The sequence below is a fragment of the Glycine max genome, chromosome 4 (genome assembly GCF_000004515.6).
Source record: "Glycine max cultivar Williams 82 chromosome 4, Glycine_max_v4.0, whole genome shotgun sequence".
Lineage (NCBI taxonomy): Eukaryota > Viridiplantae > Streptophyta > Magnoliopsida > Fabales > Fabaceae > Glycine > Glycine max.
In genome coordinates this window covers 15615385-15636594 of record NC_016091.4, presented here as the reverse complement: position 1 = coordinate 15636594, position 21210 = coordinate 15615385, and the positions used below count along the sequence as shown (strand labels likewise).

Below are 21210 nucleotides of genomic sequence, written 5' to 3'. Positions count from 1 at the left end.
ACCATAAGTCACATGTCCACTATTCTTGGGAGAAATATGAGTGAACTTTGATGCATTTCCCATCATGTGTTTAGAGCATCCGCTATCAATGTAACAACTTTTCTTCAAAGAATCCTTCATTCATATAATCATATTTTTGACTTAGGTACCCAAATTTTCTTGGGTCCTTGAATGTTAGTTTTGATGAAAGATCCTTTTGGAACCCATATCATTTTAATATTATTACTATTTTTCCTAAAATAGCATGTAGATGCACTATGTCCTTTCTTACCACAGTAAAAACATGTCAAGAAAGGAGAACTATTCTTTTGAGTAGATGCAAAGAAGTTTTTATACAACTTTTGTTGTTTGTCAGGTCTATATCCTAATCCAGCCTTATCAAACAGACATCTTTGCTTTCCTAGTATAATATCTAAATTATTTTTGCCGATAGTAAATTTGGCAAGAGAATTTTTCAGATCTTTGATTTCTTCTTTAAACTTGTTACAGATTTACATGATTTAGATGCTTCATTACTATCTTGTATCAATTTTATGGTAGAAGATTGATTTGTATTAATTGGTTTTAAAGTTTTGACTTCAGTTCTAAGATTTTCTAATTCTTCATTTAATTTCAAAACTTCCTTTTCTAAATTTGAAATAGTTTTCTTAGAAAATGAAACTAGTTTGGAAAGTTTGAATAATTCTTTATGTAAGTCACTGATGCATCTAGAAGTTCATCAAAGGAAATAGATAAGTTATTGTTAGAAGATGTTACCTCTTATTCGCTTTCATAGTTTTTGGCCATGAGACTTAGATTCACGACTTCATTTTCTGAGTCTCCGGATGAATCCATATCGTTGTCTTCCCAAGTGATGTAAGCTTTCTTTGCTTTCTTATCTTTGAAGGTTTTCCTATTAGATTTTTTCATTCTTCTCTTGAAACTAAGGCAATCAACTCTTAGATGTCCAGGTTGATTACATTCATAGCACTTTGGAACAAAAGATGAATCTTCTCCTTTTTTCTTTGGATTGAAGTTTGTTCTTCTTTGATTTTCTTTGTTTCTTAGAAACTTATTGAATCTCTTTACGAAGAAACTAAAATCATCATCTTCTTCTATTTCATTCAAGTCCTCTTTGTCACTTTCTTCTTGAATAGAAGATGAGGCTTTAAGTTCAATTGCTTTCTTTTTCTTGTCATTTTCTTCATGCTGGTTTAGTCTCATAAGTTCTATTTCATGTTTCTGAAGCTTCCCAAAAAGAGTTGCAAGAGACATGTTGGCGAGATCTCTTGATTTTGCAATTACAGTTACCTTTGGTTGCCATTCCCTGCTTAAACATCTTAGTACTTTGTTAATGAGATCCTCGTTAGGAAATATTTTTCCTAATGATGCAAGATGATTAATTATATGTGTAAATCTCTTTTGCATATCTTGTATGGTCTCATTTTGATTCATTCTGAAAAGTTCATATTCATGTGTTAGGGTGTTTATTCTAGATCTCTTTACATCAGTTGTTCCTTCAGGGGTTTCTGGTAATGTATCCCACATTTCTTTTGCATTCTTACAATTTGATACTCTAAAGTATTCATCTTTGCCTAATGCAGAAGTAATTATATTTTTGGCCTTAGTTATATTGTACCCTTCTTTTTTCCGTTTCATCCCATTGTTCCTTGGGTTTTTTCTATAGTTGCATTTCCTACTACCATTGTAGGGATGTAATGACCAATTTCAATGGCTTCCCAGATGATTAAATCTATAGCCTCTATGAAGGTTTGCATATGGGTTTTCTAGTAATGATAACCCACACCATTAAATATAGGAGGCCTATTAATGGAGTTTCCTTTGGGAAATAGAAAGTTTGATGAGGCCATAATTATTCTTGAAGTTTCTAAACTTTATACAAGAATCAAGCTCTGATACCACTTGTTGGACAAGTGGCCTCAATAACTTAATAGGGGGGTTAATTAAGTTTTAAAATTTTCCCACTAACAAATTTTAACCCTCTTTTAAATGATATATGATAGGCTCAGAATATAGAAGAAGAAGAAGCAATCAATTTAATAATGTTCTTTTAAATGCGCAAGACTGAGTAAATTGCAATAAAATAACTGAGATAAGGGAAGAGAGAATTGCAAACTCGTTTTATCTTGGTTCAGTCATTACCCATGCCTACATCCAGTCCTCAAGCAACCCCTTGAGATTTTCGAATATCTTTGCAAAACTCTTTTACAACTTCTGAACCACCTAGGGGTTCCTCTTCCTTGTGTTCAGGATTCTTATAATCCAAGAGACAAATAGTCTCTTGATCACAACAATTCTTTTCAGAAAGTACAGAAGTTTTTCTCCCTTTTAGAGAAGATGATACAAGTTGAAGATCTTAGAAGAATACTCAATTGATTTGCAAATGTTTGACCAATGATTTGTTTATGAGAGAATAAGACAATACGGTTCTGAAAAACTCTAAAGATTTTCGTAAACAAGTCACATATTTATAGGCCCTTGGTGGCTTTTCAAAAACTTTAAAAGAGATGTGACTTTTCAGAATATTTTTCAAAAATTCTTTCACTGGTAATCGATTACAAATTCTTGGTAATTGATTCCACAGTTATACATTGAGGGGTCATGACTTTTCAATTTGAATTTTTGAAGTTTCGTTACTAGTAATTGATTACAAGAAAGTGGTAATCGATTACAACATTTAAATTTCAAATTTCAAACTTCTTTTTGAAAATCCTTTATTGTAATCTGCCTCTGGTAATCGATTACAATGCTTGTTAATCGATTACCAATGGAAAAATACTTATTTTTTTATAACTTTTTGTAATCATTTGAAAAACATGTTTTTGAGGCCAAAACTTTTCAACCAATAAGAGATTATTTTAACAAAAATAAACTAAGTCTTATCTTTTTCTTGATCTTGTTTTCTTGATCTTGAATTTTGACTTGAAGTACTCTTGTGTTGCTTACATCTTGGCATTATCAAAACCTATATACACATACATTCACATGCATGATATAATAAAACACATAAGTTAATAAATGAGTCTAAATAATAACATTTCTAAGAAATTGAATTAGTTTTAAAGTAGAAAATTATCATTTCCAAGTTATCCTTGAAACCTCCTAGGACTATTGTTGACATCCAATGCATTAAGTAGTACCCGCACTTAGTGCTTCCTTTTTGTTTATTACACTAAATTGAATAGGATATTTATATATTGATAGTTAACTGAAGCATAATAAAATTTAATTTTTAAGACAGGAAACATTATTTAAATGACTTACTTTAACTATAATCCATCTAGTAGCAGTCTTGAATTTACTTCCTTGACTGTTGTTGAATCCTTTGAAAACATTGATTAAGAGAAACATGCATGTTTATTATACAATAAAAATATTGAAGTCAAATTGTAATCATAAAGTAAATGTATTTCAATATATGACTAACCTGTTAATAATTCCTTTCAAGTAGTTGTCGGGCCTATTGTGCAAGGAACAAAACCAGATGACATCATTGTCCTTAGGCAAAATGATGACCATTTGCCAATGTATACTGCATTGGAGAAAATTAAGTTATTATAAAGCATACATGATTTAAATTTATTTTTTCAATTTAACTTACCCATTCAAGCAGACTTCTAGGTACACATCTTTATGTGAATTCTGCATCCATTTCTTAATATAATCTTTTGATTTAAATTGCGATTGTCCAGATCTTTGTATAGGCTATGTCATCAGGTACAGCGGATCAACGTCAGGATCTGACATATCTACAGGTTTCGTTGGCCCTCAACTACCTGCTTATCCTACATAGTTAATAAACATTAAACGAATGACAATCAAAACTTGAATTTTAACAAATCATTTATTAAAAATTATTAAAAAAAAAACAAAATGAAATACATGTTCTAAAAAAGGCTTTACAAGATGTCGGCTAAGCAAGAAAGGTGTTAAGTGTCTGCCCCACTAACTCAACCTCTTGAGTGGGTACAGGAACGCGAGCATCTGCATCTTGGACTTCCTCAACGCTGACCTTCACTTGATCATTGCCCAAAAGAACGTTGTGGATGATCGTTGACCCCTCATAAACTCTTTCAAGAGCAATGAGTCGGGGAGGACTATCATCGACATACAACCCAAATTTGTCTGAGTCACCTATTTCTGGGTCCTACCCTGATGGATTGACACAATTCTCCTTTGTGCTGACACGAGCAGTAGAAGGACCAACCTCAGCTTCAAGAGGTAGTGCGAGTCCCTGTGATTGCATCTGAGACTGCATCTAGTTGAAGGACATCATTAATTATTGAGTCACTTTTTGTGTGATCGACTCCTCTAGCTGGTCCTGATCTTTTGTGTCAGGTGCTCTAGGTCTTCAATAGCCATGGATGAAAAGGTGTGGGAGCCCCTTGAAGCCGATCCAAAGTATTGTTTGATCGTCACACCGGCTCCAGTAGCATAGACACAACTAGGGTGCTCTGGTCGCTCAATGGCAACAGTCAGTATATCTTGACGTCCATGGGCGACAAAGCTTCCTTGTGAGGCCTGTAGTCAACAGACAAAACAATATTGGTTTACTCATCCAACAATTGTTATAAAAAATGACCACTGACAAATGAAAGTGACTTACAATCTTGTTTGCAATTTCCTTTGTGGCCTCAGACGTCATTTGACGTGTTTTCTTCATGCGGTCCATCTTCCACTTCACGTGCCATCTGATGGGAGATGGAAGATTAAAGGTGGTGTTAGTGCTCCTGGATTAGGTTGCTTCCTCCAATCGTTTCTTTTGCTTTTCCTCGATCAACTTTTGTCTCTAGAAAATCATATTCCCCACGAGACAACATGTGAGGGGCAGTGTTTTGTTTCTGAATGGCCTACACCTTCTTTCAAACATCTTGTGACAACAACACATAACGATAATGGCTCTAACTGACAATAATATGTAAATATAAAGATTTAAAAACATTGTAAATAAATTAATCTCCCATGAAAGATTTTTGTAGCTCTGACAAAATTGGGTCCACTTCTTTTTGCTTATTTCGTACCTCTCGCAAACTTTGTCATCCTTGCCCTCCTTGCCGGGTGCTAGGGCTCATTTGGAGGTCAGATCTGACTCAAACTGCCTCATCGCTCTCCTATGGTCTGAAGTATTTTTTTTTTCTTTGTCCTCAAATCGGATGATTCAGGGATATCAAATTCAACCTTCGATACAATAAATAATTTTTGTAGTTAGTAAATTACAAATTAGGATTTTTAGTAAAACATATTACAACAACATTCAACATATAAATGAAATACCTGCATATCCTCCCAGATTAGATCCTTTTGAGCGGCAGGGACTTGTTTCTAAGTATCATATGTAACATCCACCTTATCGCGAGGTACAATCCCCAAATATGTTCTTAATTTCTTTCTATCAGGACCATCGGCTTTCCCAGTTACAAGATCAACATGAACCACTGGTCTCTCCACCCTAGCTGGTCTAGTAGCCAACAATCTGAGTCATGTTGCATTTCTAGTCTTCTTCGATGAAGACATTGAACAAGGTGTTGTTGACTTAGGAAGAGGAGGGGGTGAGCTGGGTGGTGTAGCCATGTGTCTGTCAAAAAACAACATTAATTAAACAACATATGAAAACTATATTAAGCTATGTAACTAAAATTAAAAAACCAAGTAAATATAAAATAAATTACATTATACGATGTTAATTAATTCCCTTTCATCATGATCATTAGGATTTATGAGGACATCGCCAACTTCTTCTCCGTTGATGTTACTCGGCATTTGCATGAAGAAAGGAGTGAGACAAGTTTTAATGGTTGAATCATCGTCTTCAATATTAACACCAATTAGTTTTTTGTGTAAAACCAGTAACCATATTTCATCACAAGGATCTTGAACATAAAATACCTATTTGGCTTATTCAACCATGATGAAAGGCTCATTCTGATATGCGAGCTTCTTCAGATCTACCAAAGTAAATCCGAAATCATCGGTTCACACACCGATATTGATATCTACCCACTTGCACTTGAAAACACATACAATGAATTTTACATAATTAACCTCCCCAATTTCTTCAATGACTCCAAAGTAAGGAATGGAGGCTACACGGGGATTGTCATCATGTACAATTGCAAGGTGTTGAGATTCAACACTTAGACTTACACCACTGATTTTCATTGTACTTTTATTGTCTTGTTATTTCGCGTAGATCGAATACTTGTTGATATCATATCCTTGCTAAGTTATAACATTTCTTTAAGGTCCATCTGCTAACTTCCATAACATTTCAAATGCATTATGGTCACCGAAGATTATATCTTTAAACCAATTTAGGAAAGTCTTGTTATGTTCTTTCAACACCCTATTCTTGGTCATTTTTTGGGTTACTTTCCTTGACTAAAGTTTCGTGATGAAGTATGTATGGCAGAACTTCATTACTGTTATTCAGTATATACAAATGAGCTTGTTGCAATTCTTCTAGACTTGGAGTGATAACATGCAGTCCTCTTGAACCCTTACCTCCCACTCTCTCATCATGGTGAGACTCTGGAACCCCAACAAGTTTTTCCTTTTCCATGTACTCAGAACAAAACTCAATAGCTTCTTCTGCAATGTAACTTTCAACAATAGATGCTTCGGATGGTATAGATTCTTTGTATACCCTTTTAAATCTTCATGTATTGCTTAACTGGGTACATCCACCGCAAATAAATGGGACTGCAACATTTAATTTCCGTCACCATATGAACAATTAAGTGAACCATGATGTCAAAAAATGAAGGAGGAAAATACATCTCCAACTGACACAAGATAATAGCAGCCTTGTTTTAGAGGTCATTTAACTTGAGAGGTTCAATGACTTTGCTACATATGACATTAAAGAAAAAACACAGGCGAGTTATGGCATGCCTGACTTTCTTAGGCAAAATGTCTCGTATCGGCACAGCTAACAGTTGTTGCATCAAGACGTGGCAATCATGAGACTTTAAGCCAACTAACTTTAGATTTTTCAAGTGCACAAGGCTCTAAATATTTGAAGAATATCCCTGTGCCACTTTGACACGCTGCAGACATTGACAAAAACTTATTTTTTTCTTTCTGGACAAAGTATGACAAGCTAGAGGCAAGTATATTTTCTTACCATCAGACCTTGGATGTAATTGGTCTCGTATACCCATCTCAACTAGATCTTGGCGAGTATTCAAACCATTATTTGTCTTGCCTTGAATGTTAAGACGCATGCCGATAACACTATCACATACATTTTTCTCGACATGCATAACATCAATACAATGTATGACATCTAGATTGGATCAATATGGAAAATCAAACAATATTGACCTCTTCTTCCATATGGAAGTTTTACTTTTTTTCCTTCTTTTGGGTCTTTACAAAAATAGTATTGATGTCATCAACCTGCTCAAGAACCTGTTCACCAATTAACGATATCAGCGCACTATCATGCTGTTGACTTCCATTAGAAGCTTTTTCAATTGCCGGTAAGGGTGATAAGCTTTCAGAAAGTGTCGATGCCGAGCGTATACTATTTTTCTTCCATGTTTCAGTTGTACATAGCTTGTGTCTTCTTCACAAATAGGGCATGCACGATAGCCCTTAACACTGTATCCACTTAAATTCCCGTATGCTGGAAAGTCATTAATGGTACAAAATAGAATTGCACGCAACTTGAATGTTTCATTTCAATACCCATCAAACATAGCAACCCCTCATCCCAAAACTTTGTCGAGTCTTCAATCAAGGGATTGAGATAAACATCAATGTCATTTCTTGGTTGTCTTGGGCCTGATATCATCATATACAACATCATGTATTTTCGCTTCATGCACAACCAAGGAAGCAAGTTGTAAATTACAAGCAAAATAGGCCACGAATTGTGTTGAGTGCTTAAACTTCCATATGGATTCATTTCATCGGCGACAAGGTCAAGCCTAAGATTTTTTTCCTCTTTACTGAATTCCAGATACAAAGTATTAATCTTCTTCCACTAAGAGGAATTATTCGAATGGCAGAGCATTCCATCGCAATTTCTCCTATTTGCATGCCATGTAAGGTCTTTTGCATAATCTACAATAGCAAACAAACGCTTGAACCTTGGAATGATCGGAAGATACCATAACACCTTTGTTGGGGAGCCTTTCTTGGTGATTTCATTACTGCTACACTTGTCATCATCCTTCACTTTGTACCGTGATACCCCACACCTGGGGTAATTGTGCATTTCTTCATATTCATTTCTGTTTAGTATGCAATCATTAAGGCATGTATGAATCTTTTGGTACTCCATACCCATCAGACACATTATCTTCTTCGCATGATAGTAACTTTTTGGCAAAGTGTTTTCCTCATGAAGCATATCTTGCACCACCTAAAGAAGTGAAGTGAAGCTTTTGTCACTCCATCCATATCTGGCCTTGACATTAACCGGACTTAACACCACTAACAATAGGGTCAAAGATTTATTTCACCCTGGATACAAAGCCTTCTTCAAATTACTTTACAATGTATCATACATAAGGGCATGTGCTTGCTGAAAAGATTCTTATCCAAGATCACGAATCATTTCCTCTAAGCGATCTCCCATTTGTACATCAATCGGTTCATATTCGGACTCCCTCTGCATGTTTGTGAATTCACCATGTCATATCCATGTTGTATAATTCTTCTTAATCTCATCAAAAAATAGATGTTCTTGTATGTCGTCAAGTAGTTGTCGTCTCTTGTTCAAATAGTTTATACAAGGACAAAAATAGTTTACATCCTCATTCGGTCAACTTCTTTCGAAGGCGAATTCCAAGAACCGTTCCACACCTTCCTCATACGCACAACTCATGAGACCTACATTCATCCAACTTCGATCCATCTAATTAATAACTCTATGATACTCACAAAGTTTTTCAATGCATGAAAATATCACTTTTTCATTAAAGGTGTGGCCCTATCTCATTCAGGAAGACATATTTTTATAGTACATTCATACGTCAAGGTTAAGTCTCTTTTCTTAAATTTGACAAAATTTGAGCACCTTTTCGCATTGATCTCCAAGTGCATGACATGAAAGTGGTGAGATTAATTCCATGGCAATCAAGTATGCACTCAGAGAACAAAGAGAAATGCATTGTACCAAAATTTCCTCAAATTTAAGAAAATAAACTTAACCTTTATGCATGAATGTACTATAAAAATACGACTTTTCCCAAACTGTCCAAATAGACAATTCAAGATTCAATACAACGATTAATACAAACTGTCCGCAAGAATCATTGTATTAAATCTCAAATGGGAATCTAAGGTTCACTCATGATGAACAATAATTATATACAAAGCAATAGTCATTAATGACATAAAACAAGGTAAAAAAGGAGTCATAAGAACATAGAGCCTAACAAAAGTAAGAAAGACATTTGTATCTGTGGTAATGGTCACTAATAGTTTCCAACAATGAATATCGTGATCACGATGCAAACAACAAAATTAAAAGTGCCTACAAAATTACATAAGCAGTTAGGCTTGAGTCTGCCTGACTTTACTTTAGGCACTTTATTATCTTATGTCTAATAGGAACGATCATATTAACAGACTATATTTCATTTGATTCTATCTTGGTATTCAAGTCTCTGAATTCTTGGGCATAAGCAACTAAATATAATGATAAAATATTTTACCAAGTTCATTTGGCAAACAACATTTTGTTCTGAATCCTAACAAGTAAATGTTGGAGCAGGTTTATTGGTGGCACGACAAATACAAGCCTAGGAAGCATGCATAAGCTACGTTATGATTTAGGTAGTGTGCATCACAAATATTCCATATTACACGAACAGTTATAGACAACATGCCTTTCAAACTCACAAGTCATCACCTTCACAAAGGTCTACAACAATGAAAGCACAGGTCAAACATGGAGTAGCAACCCAATAGGAAAATAGTATTAGAAACTTGACTCTCTTGTCTCCAAAAAAGGACTGCTTACAATGATTAATTCAAGGATTTTGATATCATAGGAGTTAAGATGACACAAAATTATTGATGATAATTGATCAGCCAAAGTAGACAGTTAGAAGAGAAACTTTATTGAAGTTGCTATAATAATTTTAAATGTAGACAATTACCTTGCTTTGTACACACTCTACTTTTAGGCTTTTATATAGGAGGTTGGCTTAGTATTAAATTTCTTTTCATCATTTTTCAGAATAAAATAAGTATAAAACAAACCATAAAAAACCCAAGTCAAAATGCCTTGCCCATTTTACTGACCATTAATACTTAAACACAACAACAAAAGTAACTATGGAAACTCATTTTTTACCAAGTTTAAGGTATGACACAAATAAAATAAAGAGATAGAATGAAACAAATAGAAGACTAAGTGACAAGTGTATAAGCAAGGCCTGTAGGGCCCAATCTTTGGCAATTGCTCACGCAATGCTTCGTGGTCACGTACAAATCACCATGGATAAACAACATTATGGCATTGTACAATATATATTTCATGTTCAACAATTTTCAACAGTAATTCTAAACTACTTTTGAGAATAAACTTCTTATGTATTCAAACTAACTTCAATGTAAGACAATGTTTCATCAACAAAAGTAAAACACAACAATGACGACATTCCAACGAGTTATCAGCTAACTAAAATAAGAACAAACCTTGGAGGACAGTCGCGGCTGACGATGGCTGACAGAACACGGCGATGACGGCATCGTAGAACAAGTGTCCCAAACACGTATTGACACCGGTGAACAATGACGACGAAACCAATCGACAATGGTGAAAGTGACGGCAATGCAATGGTGACAATCGCGAGTCACAAGGGTGAGAATGCTCAAATGCTCTGGTGAAATGGGGGTTTGGGAGATTGAGTGCGGGGCAATAAGTGTTTTGGGTTTTTAATTAACTTAAAACACAACATCGGTTTTTTTTATAAAAAAAAATGATGTTAACATCAGGTCGTTAACATCGGTTTTTCAAAAATCGATGTCAACAACCTCATGTTAACATTGGTTTTACAATGTTAACAGCTTCATGCTATTTATGAGTATGTCATAGCATTTTTGTTAACATCGATTTTTCTAAAACCGATGTTAAGCTAGCGATGTTAAAAACAAAATTTCTAGTAGTGCTACATACTATTACACCTAATATTTACCTATGTGGCTATGTGTTACATGGATGTAAGTTTCCTTCATATTTTATTACTTGCTCAATCATTGAAAGTTGCAAAAGTGTGTGTCAATCAATGAAACTCGGTATTTTACTGTAAATTGGAAAATAACTTTTGTGTTTTCTTTTTCTTATTTTATTAGGCAAATAATCAATGTCATTAGAGATTCTATTTGATTTTGAAACCCCTTTCATGTCTAGTAGTCTCTCTCAAACATAAGAATCATTTTTAATTTCTATTTTCAAAAGCTTCATAAGTTGCATTTCCCTTTTACATCGGTAGGGTTTCTTTTTCTCTTTCTCTTTAACATTCTTCTTGGTTGTGCTTTTCTTTGCCTATTAACCTTATTGTTTCTTTATCAGAGCCACTTGGGAGGTTGTTAGGACCCCTAGCGAGACATGTTCAAGCCATCCACAAAGTTTGCATAGAAGAAATTATGGTCTGCAACACAGTTTAGAGTGAAGTCAATCACGGTGGCCGATGGCGTGGCTTTGTTAGTACTTTCAAAATTTTCAGATTTGTGTAGACTAGTAAAACATGACTTTAAGCTTATCTTCTTCATCAGTATATACTTGCCCTAACCCACCTGTCAAACCCGTTAATTCTTGAACCCGAAAATCGATAAGCTAAATAGCTTTTGCGGTCATATACAAATTGAAAATAATCCTAGTCGATTTTGGTTGGATTCAATATTTTGGGCTTGAATTCGACCAAACCGACCGATGCTCAACCCTAATGGCTACTGAAGACTTGCACTTAGAAGACGAAGACTCTGGAGTTGGCCTACCAACAAAGTTTATAACAAATGATGCATTTGAGCTATCATTGTGCTTAATGGGAAGATTCTTAACTGATAGGCAGATAAGAGCACACATAATGAAAGAATGAATGTCATTGATTTGGAGGCCACTACAAGGAGTTTCCATAAATGAAATCAACCTCGACACCTTCTTTTTCCAATTCTTCCATCAAGTAGACATACAAAAAGTTTTAAGGGGAGGGCCATAGAGCTTCAATAAGCAAATGCTCATACTGGGAGTCATAAAGGAAGATGAGAATCCATTAAATGTACCCTTGTTCAACATCCCATTCTGAATCCAAATACATCGATTTCCTATTGATTTCATGCCCCATGGAAATCACTTGAGGAAATTGCATGAGTATGAGGAAAAAAATAATTCTAGCTTCTGGAGATCATTCATGAAAATTTGGGTGATACTAGATGTTCAAAAACCCCTGAAGAAGACCACTAAAATCAAGAAACTGGGAGGAGAAACATCGAAAGTCATCCTCAAATATGAAATGTTAGGCATTTTTTGTTACCTATGTGGTCTAATGGATCATACGGATAATAGTTGCAAGAAATTATTAATACTTACCGAAGATGATGGTAATAAAAAATAGGGACAAAAAATTAGAGCAAAACCAAGAAACTCCATGTCGTCAATGGCATCCCGTTATCTCTAGTAAGGCTTTTCGGTAAGATTCGATAACATTGATGAGCAAGGATCCATTTCAGCTGCTGACATAGAGATAAATGTGAGGGGGACAATGTATTTAATGCTATTATTCTGGAGCAATAGAAACATGCGGATTTATTGGCAGTACTTTTTCAAAACCCAAAGTTGATTATAAGGCAATCATCTCACCAATCATTACTAATAAATGCACCTCATCATACAAAATTATTGCTCCTCATCATGATGTAATGAATTTGGACACTGACAATGATTCTAAAATCATTGTTAGAGATAAGAAACAAAATTGAGCAGCAACACTTAAAATCTCAACCTGTAACACTTAACCATAACCTTAATCCCACACAGAACCTTTCTCATCTCAACCCAAACACTACACCAACCCTTTCTCATTCTAAAGCAAACACTCCACCAACCAAAACACAACAGTGACCATCCATCCATCAACCAAACAACCATACAATAATATGCCCAACTCGCACCCAGACACGAACATCATCCCTCCAAACTTAAACCCAACCCACAATTCCAGTATTACTTACACTCATGGCAACACATTACCTCACAACCTCATCCCTTTTCCACCCCAAAACTCAACCAACTCTGACCAATCTTTTTTATTGGTGAGCCTTGGTAAAGAGGTTTGTTAGGGGCAATGAGTATCCTTAGTTGGAATTGTCGGGGCTTGGGCAAACTGAGTGCAATTTCTATCCTACATGACCTAATTTGAGCTTACCATGTTGATATGATTTTTCTCTGTGAAACCTTAGTTAACATTTGTTGTATTTAAGAAATAAAAAATCTCCTGGGTTTTGACTCTTGCCTAGATGTTGATGCAAATGGCAGGAGTGGAGGTTTAGCTTTTCTTTCGACTGCAGGAGATCTTTTCAAAAGCTTTTTCATTTTGAAAATTCATGGCTTTTGGAACCTTCTCTTAATGCTATAGTTGAAGAAAGGTAGGAAAATGATGACAATGACTTGATTTCCAAACTCAAAAGTTGCTCATCCTACATGCAATCTTGGGGCAGACAAGTTAAAGTGGCCTTCGAGTCCCAAATTAATCTTTGTCGTAGAGAAATGAAAATCCTTAAAGAAGAAACAAATAAGGAAGAAAAAAACCATTTTGCCATTGCTAAAGATAAATTGAACAACTTAATTGCTCAAGAAGAGGCCTACTGGAAGCAAAGGGAAAAAATGTATTGGCTTAGAGATAGTGATATCAATTCCAAATTTTTTCATTCTTTTGCCACAACAAGGAAAAAGATGGACAACATTGCCTCTCTCACTCGTGATGATGCCTATTTTGTAAAAGCCTATTTTGACAATTTGTATTATGGTGCTAATGTTGAGATTGATGAAATAATAATCTTGTTCCCTTCTACTTGTCTTTTGATGATAAATTATCTTTGCTTGCTCCTTTTTTTCCATTGATGAATTCGAAGATGCTTTATTCCAAATGGACTTCAATAAATCTCCTAGACTTGATGGCTTAAACCCTACCATCTATAAAAATTCTGGGATCTTTGTGGCCCAAATATTTTTATAACTGCAACATCTTGGCTTGAAAATGGTTCCTTCCCTCCCTAAATAAACCAAACATCCATTGTCCTCTTTCCCAAAATTCCTAACCCATTTTCCATGAAAGACATTTGTCCCATTTCCCTATGCAATGTCCTTTACAAAATAATATCCAAAACCCTAGCCAATAGACTAAAGCCTTTACTTCACAAATGTATTTCCCTTGAGCAATCTACCTTTGTAGAGGGTCATTCTATCCTTGACAATGTTTTTATTGCCTCTGAAATCATTCATCACATGAAATGTAAGACAAGAGGCAAAATTGGTGATGTGACTCTTGAATTGATATAAGCAAGGCTTCTGACAGGGTTTAGTGGAGCTACGTACTTGTTTAGTCTAATGAAAAAAAGACTTCAATGAAAAATGGGTTGGTTGGATGAAGATCTGTTAGGAAATTGTTCAAAATTTAGTCAGGGTTAATGGGGATTTTGTTGCTCAAATTTCTCCAAGGAGAGAACTTTCATCTATATTGAAACACTTCAAGAGAAAATGAGAGGTTCATGGAATAAAAGTGCGTAAAAGGCCACCTACCTTACACACCTTTTTTTTGTTGATGATTTGTTTTTTGTTTTGTAGGGCTGAAGAGGAAACTAGCACCTTGACAAACATCACTGACGCATATGGAAAGGATTATGGTCAATTGATAAATTTGCAAAAATTAGAGGTATTTTTTAGTTCCAATACTATAAATGATTTAAGACAAAAGGTTATGTCATCTCTTGGTGTTTCTAATTTGATTGGGTCTGGAAAATATCTTGGCCTTCTTTCTATTATTGGTATAAAAACAGAAATATGTTTTTTTCCCCCAAAAGGATAGACTTTGGAAGTGCATCAATCACTAGTCAAATAAGCACCTTTCTAAAGGGAAAGAAGTTCTTCTCAAATCATGTGCACAGGCCATACCATCATATTGTATGAGTTTCTATCTTCTTCTATCAACACTGGAGGATGAAATCCAAAAAATGATGAATTCATTTTGGTGGGGATTAAAATTTGGCTCCATTTAAGGAATCAATTGGTTGAACTGGGAAAAATTAACTATAAAAAAGGGATTTGGAGGCTTGGGATTTAGACATTCTTATGGCTTTAACCTTGCCATGCCATGGTGTTCAAAGCTAAATACTTTCCCAATGGAAAATTCTTGGACATCTCTCTCGAGGACAATCCAAGTTATACTTGGCGTCGCATCCATGCTCCGCAGACTTTGGTAAAAGAACGCATGAGATGGAGGCTTGGCAATGGCCATTCAAACAACATTTGGTCACAACCATGGCTTCAGAATAAAGATAAGTATTATGTTTCGTCCTTACCTCTTTTTGGTCTTGAACATTTGACAGTACATTCGCTTATTGATGTTGAAAGCAATAGTTGGAACATTGAGGTTACTGATCAATTTTTCAATAAAGAAGATTCCCAAGAAATAAAGATGATGCCACTCTTCAATCTTCATGATTCTGATATTTTGATTTTGAAAGTTAGTACCATGGGGACATACTCGGTTTGATCAGATTATCATATTTTAATGGAGACTATGGTGAACAAAGAAGCTCTCAAAGTTCAAGGAAGCTGGTCCACTATATGGAATCTTCGTATACCTCCCAAGATAAAGCATTTTCTGTGGAGAACTTTATGTGGATGCCTCTCAACAAGAACGCGTCTTCAAACCAAAGGGGTGCCTTACTCAAGCTTATGCTCTTACTGTGACATCAATTTAGAGAATGAATGGTACGTGTTCTTCAATTGTGAGCAAGTTAAGAGTGTTTAGGCAGTAGCGGGTAATTGGAACAAGGTTTGTTCTCAAATGCAAACTTCTGAATCTGAAAATGAACTAATCTTCAACATGTTAGACACATTGTAATCAGAACAACAAAGGGTTTTATCCATCACTCTATGAAGCATATGGAAGCGACAAAATGACAGATTATGGGAGGACAAAAATCCTCCTCCAATGTTGTCCATAAATCAAGCTATGTAGTTCCTAGAAGAATGGTTCACGTTGAGGAAATCTCATCCAACAAATACTAGTAAATACATCAACCAGAAGACCCCTTCATCAGCTTGGACAAAATCACAGCATGGCTTTATGAAGATCAACATGGATGCTACCATTTTTAAGGAGCAAGATCTTTATGGAGCAGATATCAATATTCGTAGGGATCAAGGTAATTTCATCTCAACAAAAACAGTTCTAGCAAAAGGGAATATTGAACCAAAGGAAGTTGAGGCTTGGTCATTGCTGCAAGCACTCAAGTGGCTATCAGAACTGCAGTTTCATATCTTCATCCTTGAGATCCACTGCAAAGCTATCATGGATTGTCTAAACTTGAATCACAAAGGATTATCGGATTTTTATTATCTCATTCAAAGTTGTAATACTGTTCTTCATTGTTATCCAAACTCTAAGGTGAGTTTAGGAAGGAGGAAAGCAAACCAAGTTGTCCACTCTCTAGGGTTTATAGGTTTTACGCTGGCAACCAAATGTTTGAGCGTATACCTAATTGTATTTATGCTACTATATCATAAATGAAATGCAATAAGTCTTTTTCTATCAAAAACACAAAAACTTACCCGTGAGTGGTCCTTGATTTGAAACAAATTCCAAAAGAAAATATTTATCCCGTTGTCTCAGTCTTAAAGGTTGAATGTATGCATTGTGGCTGATAAACAAAATATATTCAAAACATTTGTTTTTATTACACTCTAAATCAATTAAAAATAACTAGTCGATTTACTCATACCACATGTTAGGTGTGAATTTTTTTTATTAAGTTATATGTCTTTTATTTAGTAAAATAATTTGGTAAATGAATTAGATAATTTTACAACACTACTAGAAAATAGGCTTTCTACATCGGTTATCGACGCCTTTCTACATCAGTTATCACGCGTCGTTGTAACACGGTGTCGTTGAAACACAACGACGATTGAGCGACCGATGTTGAATTCTGACATTCTACATCGGTTATTAGAACAACCGATGTAGAAATCTGTACATTTTAAGACGGGTTGGTCTCCAAACCCGTCTTAGAATGTCAGATTTCTACATCGGTTGTCCTAATAACCGATGTAGAATGTCATCATTCTACATCGGGTGTATATTGAACCGTCGTAAATTCTTATCCCACGATGAAGCATTCAACATCGGTCGTTCTAATAACCGATGTAGAATGCTAGACATTCTACACATTCGAGGCAATCAGGGTATGGTTTCCTAAGTCTTTATCAAACTTGGAAGTCATTTCAAATTTAATATAGTAGTGGTGCGGTAATAACAAAGCAGGGTTAGGCAGCAATATGAAAAACAAAATGACATATTATATGCCCAACTAATTTCTATAAGCTCTTAAACTAATTGATAACAACAAATTAATCAGTTTCAAAGAATATAGTCACGCAAGCAGTGGTTAACAAATGAGTATGTGGCATTAACAAACAAATCCGGTTAAATGCAGTTTCTTCATGGCCACTTTGTATTAGCTTAGCCAAGTCCTTTCTCAGTTGCCTTGCTATTGCCTGCCTCTTGTTCTTGAGTAGCCTGAGCCGACACCGGGCTCGTTTGATCGCCTTCTTACTGCAAATCAGCAAAGCCAAAACAAAAACAAAAGGGTTACATAAACTTGAACTCGTACATGTGCATGATTGTCAAACAACATAATCTTAAGCTTTGATAAGTTTAGTTACCATTAGGAAGAGCTTTGGACCAACCGAACAATAAGTTTAGTGATCACATACATCTTCAGTTCTACTGTTTATTTGAGGACTTATATATTGCCATTGGCTATATATATATATATATATATATATATATATATATATCAAGTAAGTATTTATAAATCGTTAATTAAACTATCTTTTTGTTGCTGATCGCCATTGACTATCTTTTTGCTCAGTATTATTTTCTTCAACTATTGCAGCATTGTCAAGAAACCTATTCATTAATTGAATTAATTAAAGTTAACTTTCTTCAACTATTTTAAACACAAAATATTATATACTACCACAATAATAACTTAATTTACATTCTTTTGTCATGCCAACAGTTTTACTTAGGTATTACTCTTTAATCTATAAGTCTAAAAACTAACTATATTTCATATTCCTATATATAAAAAATTATTCCTGTCTCGGTTTTGGCACACTTTAAATATTTTAAATCAAAGAGATGAAAATTCAAAGAAAAAAAATGTTAGAAGAACAAAAATTGGATTTTTGAAAATTTACAGAAACCAATATATTTTCTTCTAAAAAAGCAAACTATTTTTTTTAATCCAGATCACATATATTTTTTAATGAAAGTAATCTTTGTTCGAACTCATTGAATTAACAATATAATTCAGAATTATAACAACATACTCTATGCATGTATATCTAAAAAAGTAATGTACCTGAGCCTGCTAGTATGGCTTAGAAGCCTTCCTTGGAAATTCTCTGACATTGAAGCAGGATTTGAAGGACAAAGCAAATTCCTTTTTCTTATGGCTGCAATTAGGACTTGTAGAATTGGCATAAAAGGGTTTCCTTGTAGTCTCCTGTACCTGTAAAAAGGCTTACCCACATAGAAAGCAATGATATTTAGAGCCACAAAAATAGTGAGGATAAGACAAGCAACTCCCTAGCTAACGAAGTCCTCAGCATAAACAAAGAAAGACATCTTTATTTCATCAAAGTGGTCATCATCAAATTGATCAGCTCCAAAACTATTTTTTTATTTTTTAAATTCATCATTATTTATTACAATGTCTTTTATATTATTTTATTGCTAACGAAAAACAATGAATTGATTTTTCTTTGTGGACTTTTTATGATAATGTTTTCATGAATTTTGAGATCTTTCGAATTTTCTTTACAAAAAATTTCTACAAATTGTGTTATCAATTTGGAAAAGAAATGTTTATTTTCTTAGATTTATTTAAAAATCCGTAGAAAAGATTAATTATTTTATGTATCCTCATTCAAATTTATTTTTTTTGTAAAAAAATTGATTTATATTACATTTTTTTTAAAAAAAGTATTTTTATATTTTTTTCAATAGCAAATAAAGGTATAATAATCTTAAAAAAACTGAGTGTCATTAATATAGCAGAAAAACAAATATTTTCATACCATAAAAGACAAATGATTAAAAAATCGTTAATATTTGAATAATATAATTTAATACTTAACATCATCCACAATAAATTATATTATAAAAACAATCACTTTTAATTTATATGATATAATCATAATTATAATTGGGTCCCTTAAACATTTTTTGGTCAAGTTGATCCGCCACTGTATATCAGAGCTTGCATTTAATTTTTATAAACAAAGAAATTGAAATTTGTTATGTGGCCTGAGATATGTCAGAGATATGCAGTATATATGAAGTGTAAAAGCACTCGTAATGAAGTTGCATGTAAAACCACATATGTAACATTGACAAAAAGTAAGATGAATAGGGAAGAAAAGAGGACACTTACTTCAAACATTGCAATTTGGGACAATATAATTAGATGTACTATGACTGAATGAGTGGAGAATGCAACATCATTAGCAGCTACAGGAATCATCTGCAGTAACAAGAGATTATAAAGCAAAGTTAGATAATGTGAATATCTAATGAAAACAGGGCAGCAGGTGGCCATAAAGGTGGTGGGAAAAGAAAAGGTGATAAAGGTCGGAATGATAGAGCAGGTGAAGAGGGAGATCTCGGTGATGAAGATGGTGAAGCACCAAAACATCGTCGAACTCCACGAAGTCATGGCCAGCAAGTCCAAGATCTATATTGTCATGGAACTCGTCCGCGGCGGAGAGCTCTTCAACAAGGTCTCTAAAGGCCGCTTAAAGGAGGACGTGGCAAGACTCTACTTCCAGCAGTTAATCTCCGCCGTCGACTTCTGCCACAGCCGCGGTGTCTACCACCGTGACCTCAAGCCGGAAAACCTCCTCCTGGACGAACACGGCAACCTCAAAGTCTCTGACTTTAGACTCATCGCTTTCTCCGAACACCTCAAGGAGGACGGGCTGTTACACACCACGTGCGGCATGCCTGCGTACGTGTCGCCTGAAGTGATAGTGAAAAAAGGCTATGACGGTGCCAAGGCTGATATATGGTCATGTGGTGTAATCCTCTACATTCTCCTCACAGGCTTTTTACCCTTTCAGGATGATAATTTGGTTGCCATGATAATTTGGTGGGGTTAATGAGAAATGAAGAGATAAGGTTTGGGAATAGAGAGAGAGAGAGCGGTGCTGAAGAGACGGACGGACTGCTCACATTCATAGTACGCGTGCTGAAGAGAGAGAGAGAGCGGTGCATTGAGAACAGCAGAACACGCGAAATGAGGCTTTGAAATTTTTTAAAAAATTCAATTTTTTCCTCAAACAAAGACGGTTTCGTAAAAACCGCTTTTGTTTTACATTATTGAAAAGCGGTTTTAAAAAAACGACTTTAAAATGATAACCATATTTACAATAATGCCATTACACGTTTAACAACGACATTTTTGAATTAACCGTTGTTGAACGCACGTCGTGGATAACAACTTTTACAGTAGTGCAATAACAAGGTTAAATGTATAAAACATATTGAACTTAATAAAATTTATTTTATATTGCACGGGCTAGAGATAAATTTTACAGTGTTGTGGCAACTTTGGTAATGTACAAATTCTGTCACCCAAATAGGCATCCCAAAGTCAGAATTAATAAGTCCAAAGACAATGGTCAATCACTCTTTGTGTACACGAAATACATCAGCCTTAAGCTTTCATTATAAGAATTAAATATAATTGACTTCATATTTTATTTTACAATATAATAATTAATTTTTACTTGTAAATCCCTATAAAAAATACGTTTTTGTTTTTAAATCTTGCTATATATAACACACAGACCAAGTTAACAATTAATACTATATAGAATTTGCAATTAATTAAGTTTAAATAGACATTTTGTATGCTTTAAGCGTTGAATGGAATAGCAACAGACAATTACATATAATTTTC

The 21210-nt window shown here is 34.6% G+C and overlaps 1 protein-coding gene across 1 annotated transcript; it reads left to right on the top strand.

The window, feature by feature from the left end:
* Nucleotides 1-19706: 19706 nt before the first annotated feature.
* LOC100789180 (CBL-interacting serine/threonine-protein kinase 6) lies at nt 19707-20407 on the top strand. Its single transcript, XM_003523862.5, has one exon. The coding sequence runs from the start codon at nt 19823-19825 to the stop codon at nt 20405-20407; it is 585 nt and encodes a 194-aa protein (XP_003523910.3). The 5' UTR covers nt 19707-19822.
* Nucleotides 20408-21210: the final 803 nt, after the last annotated feature.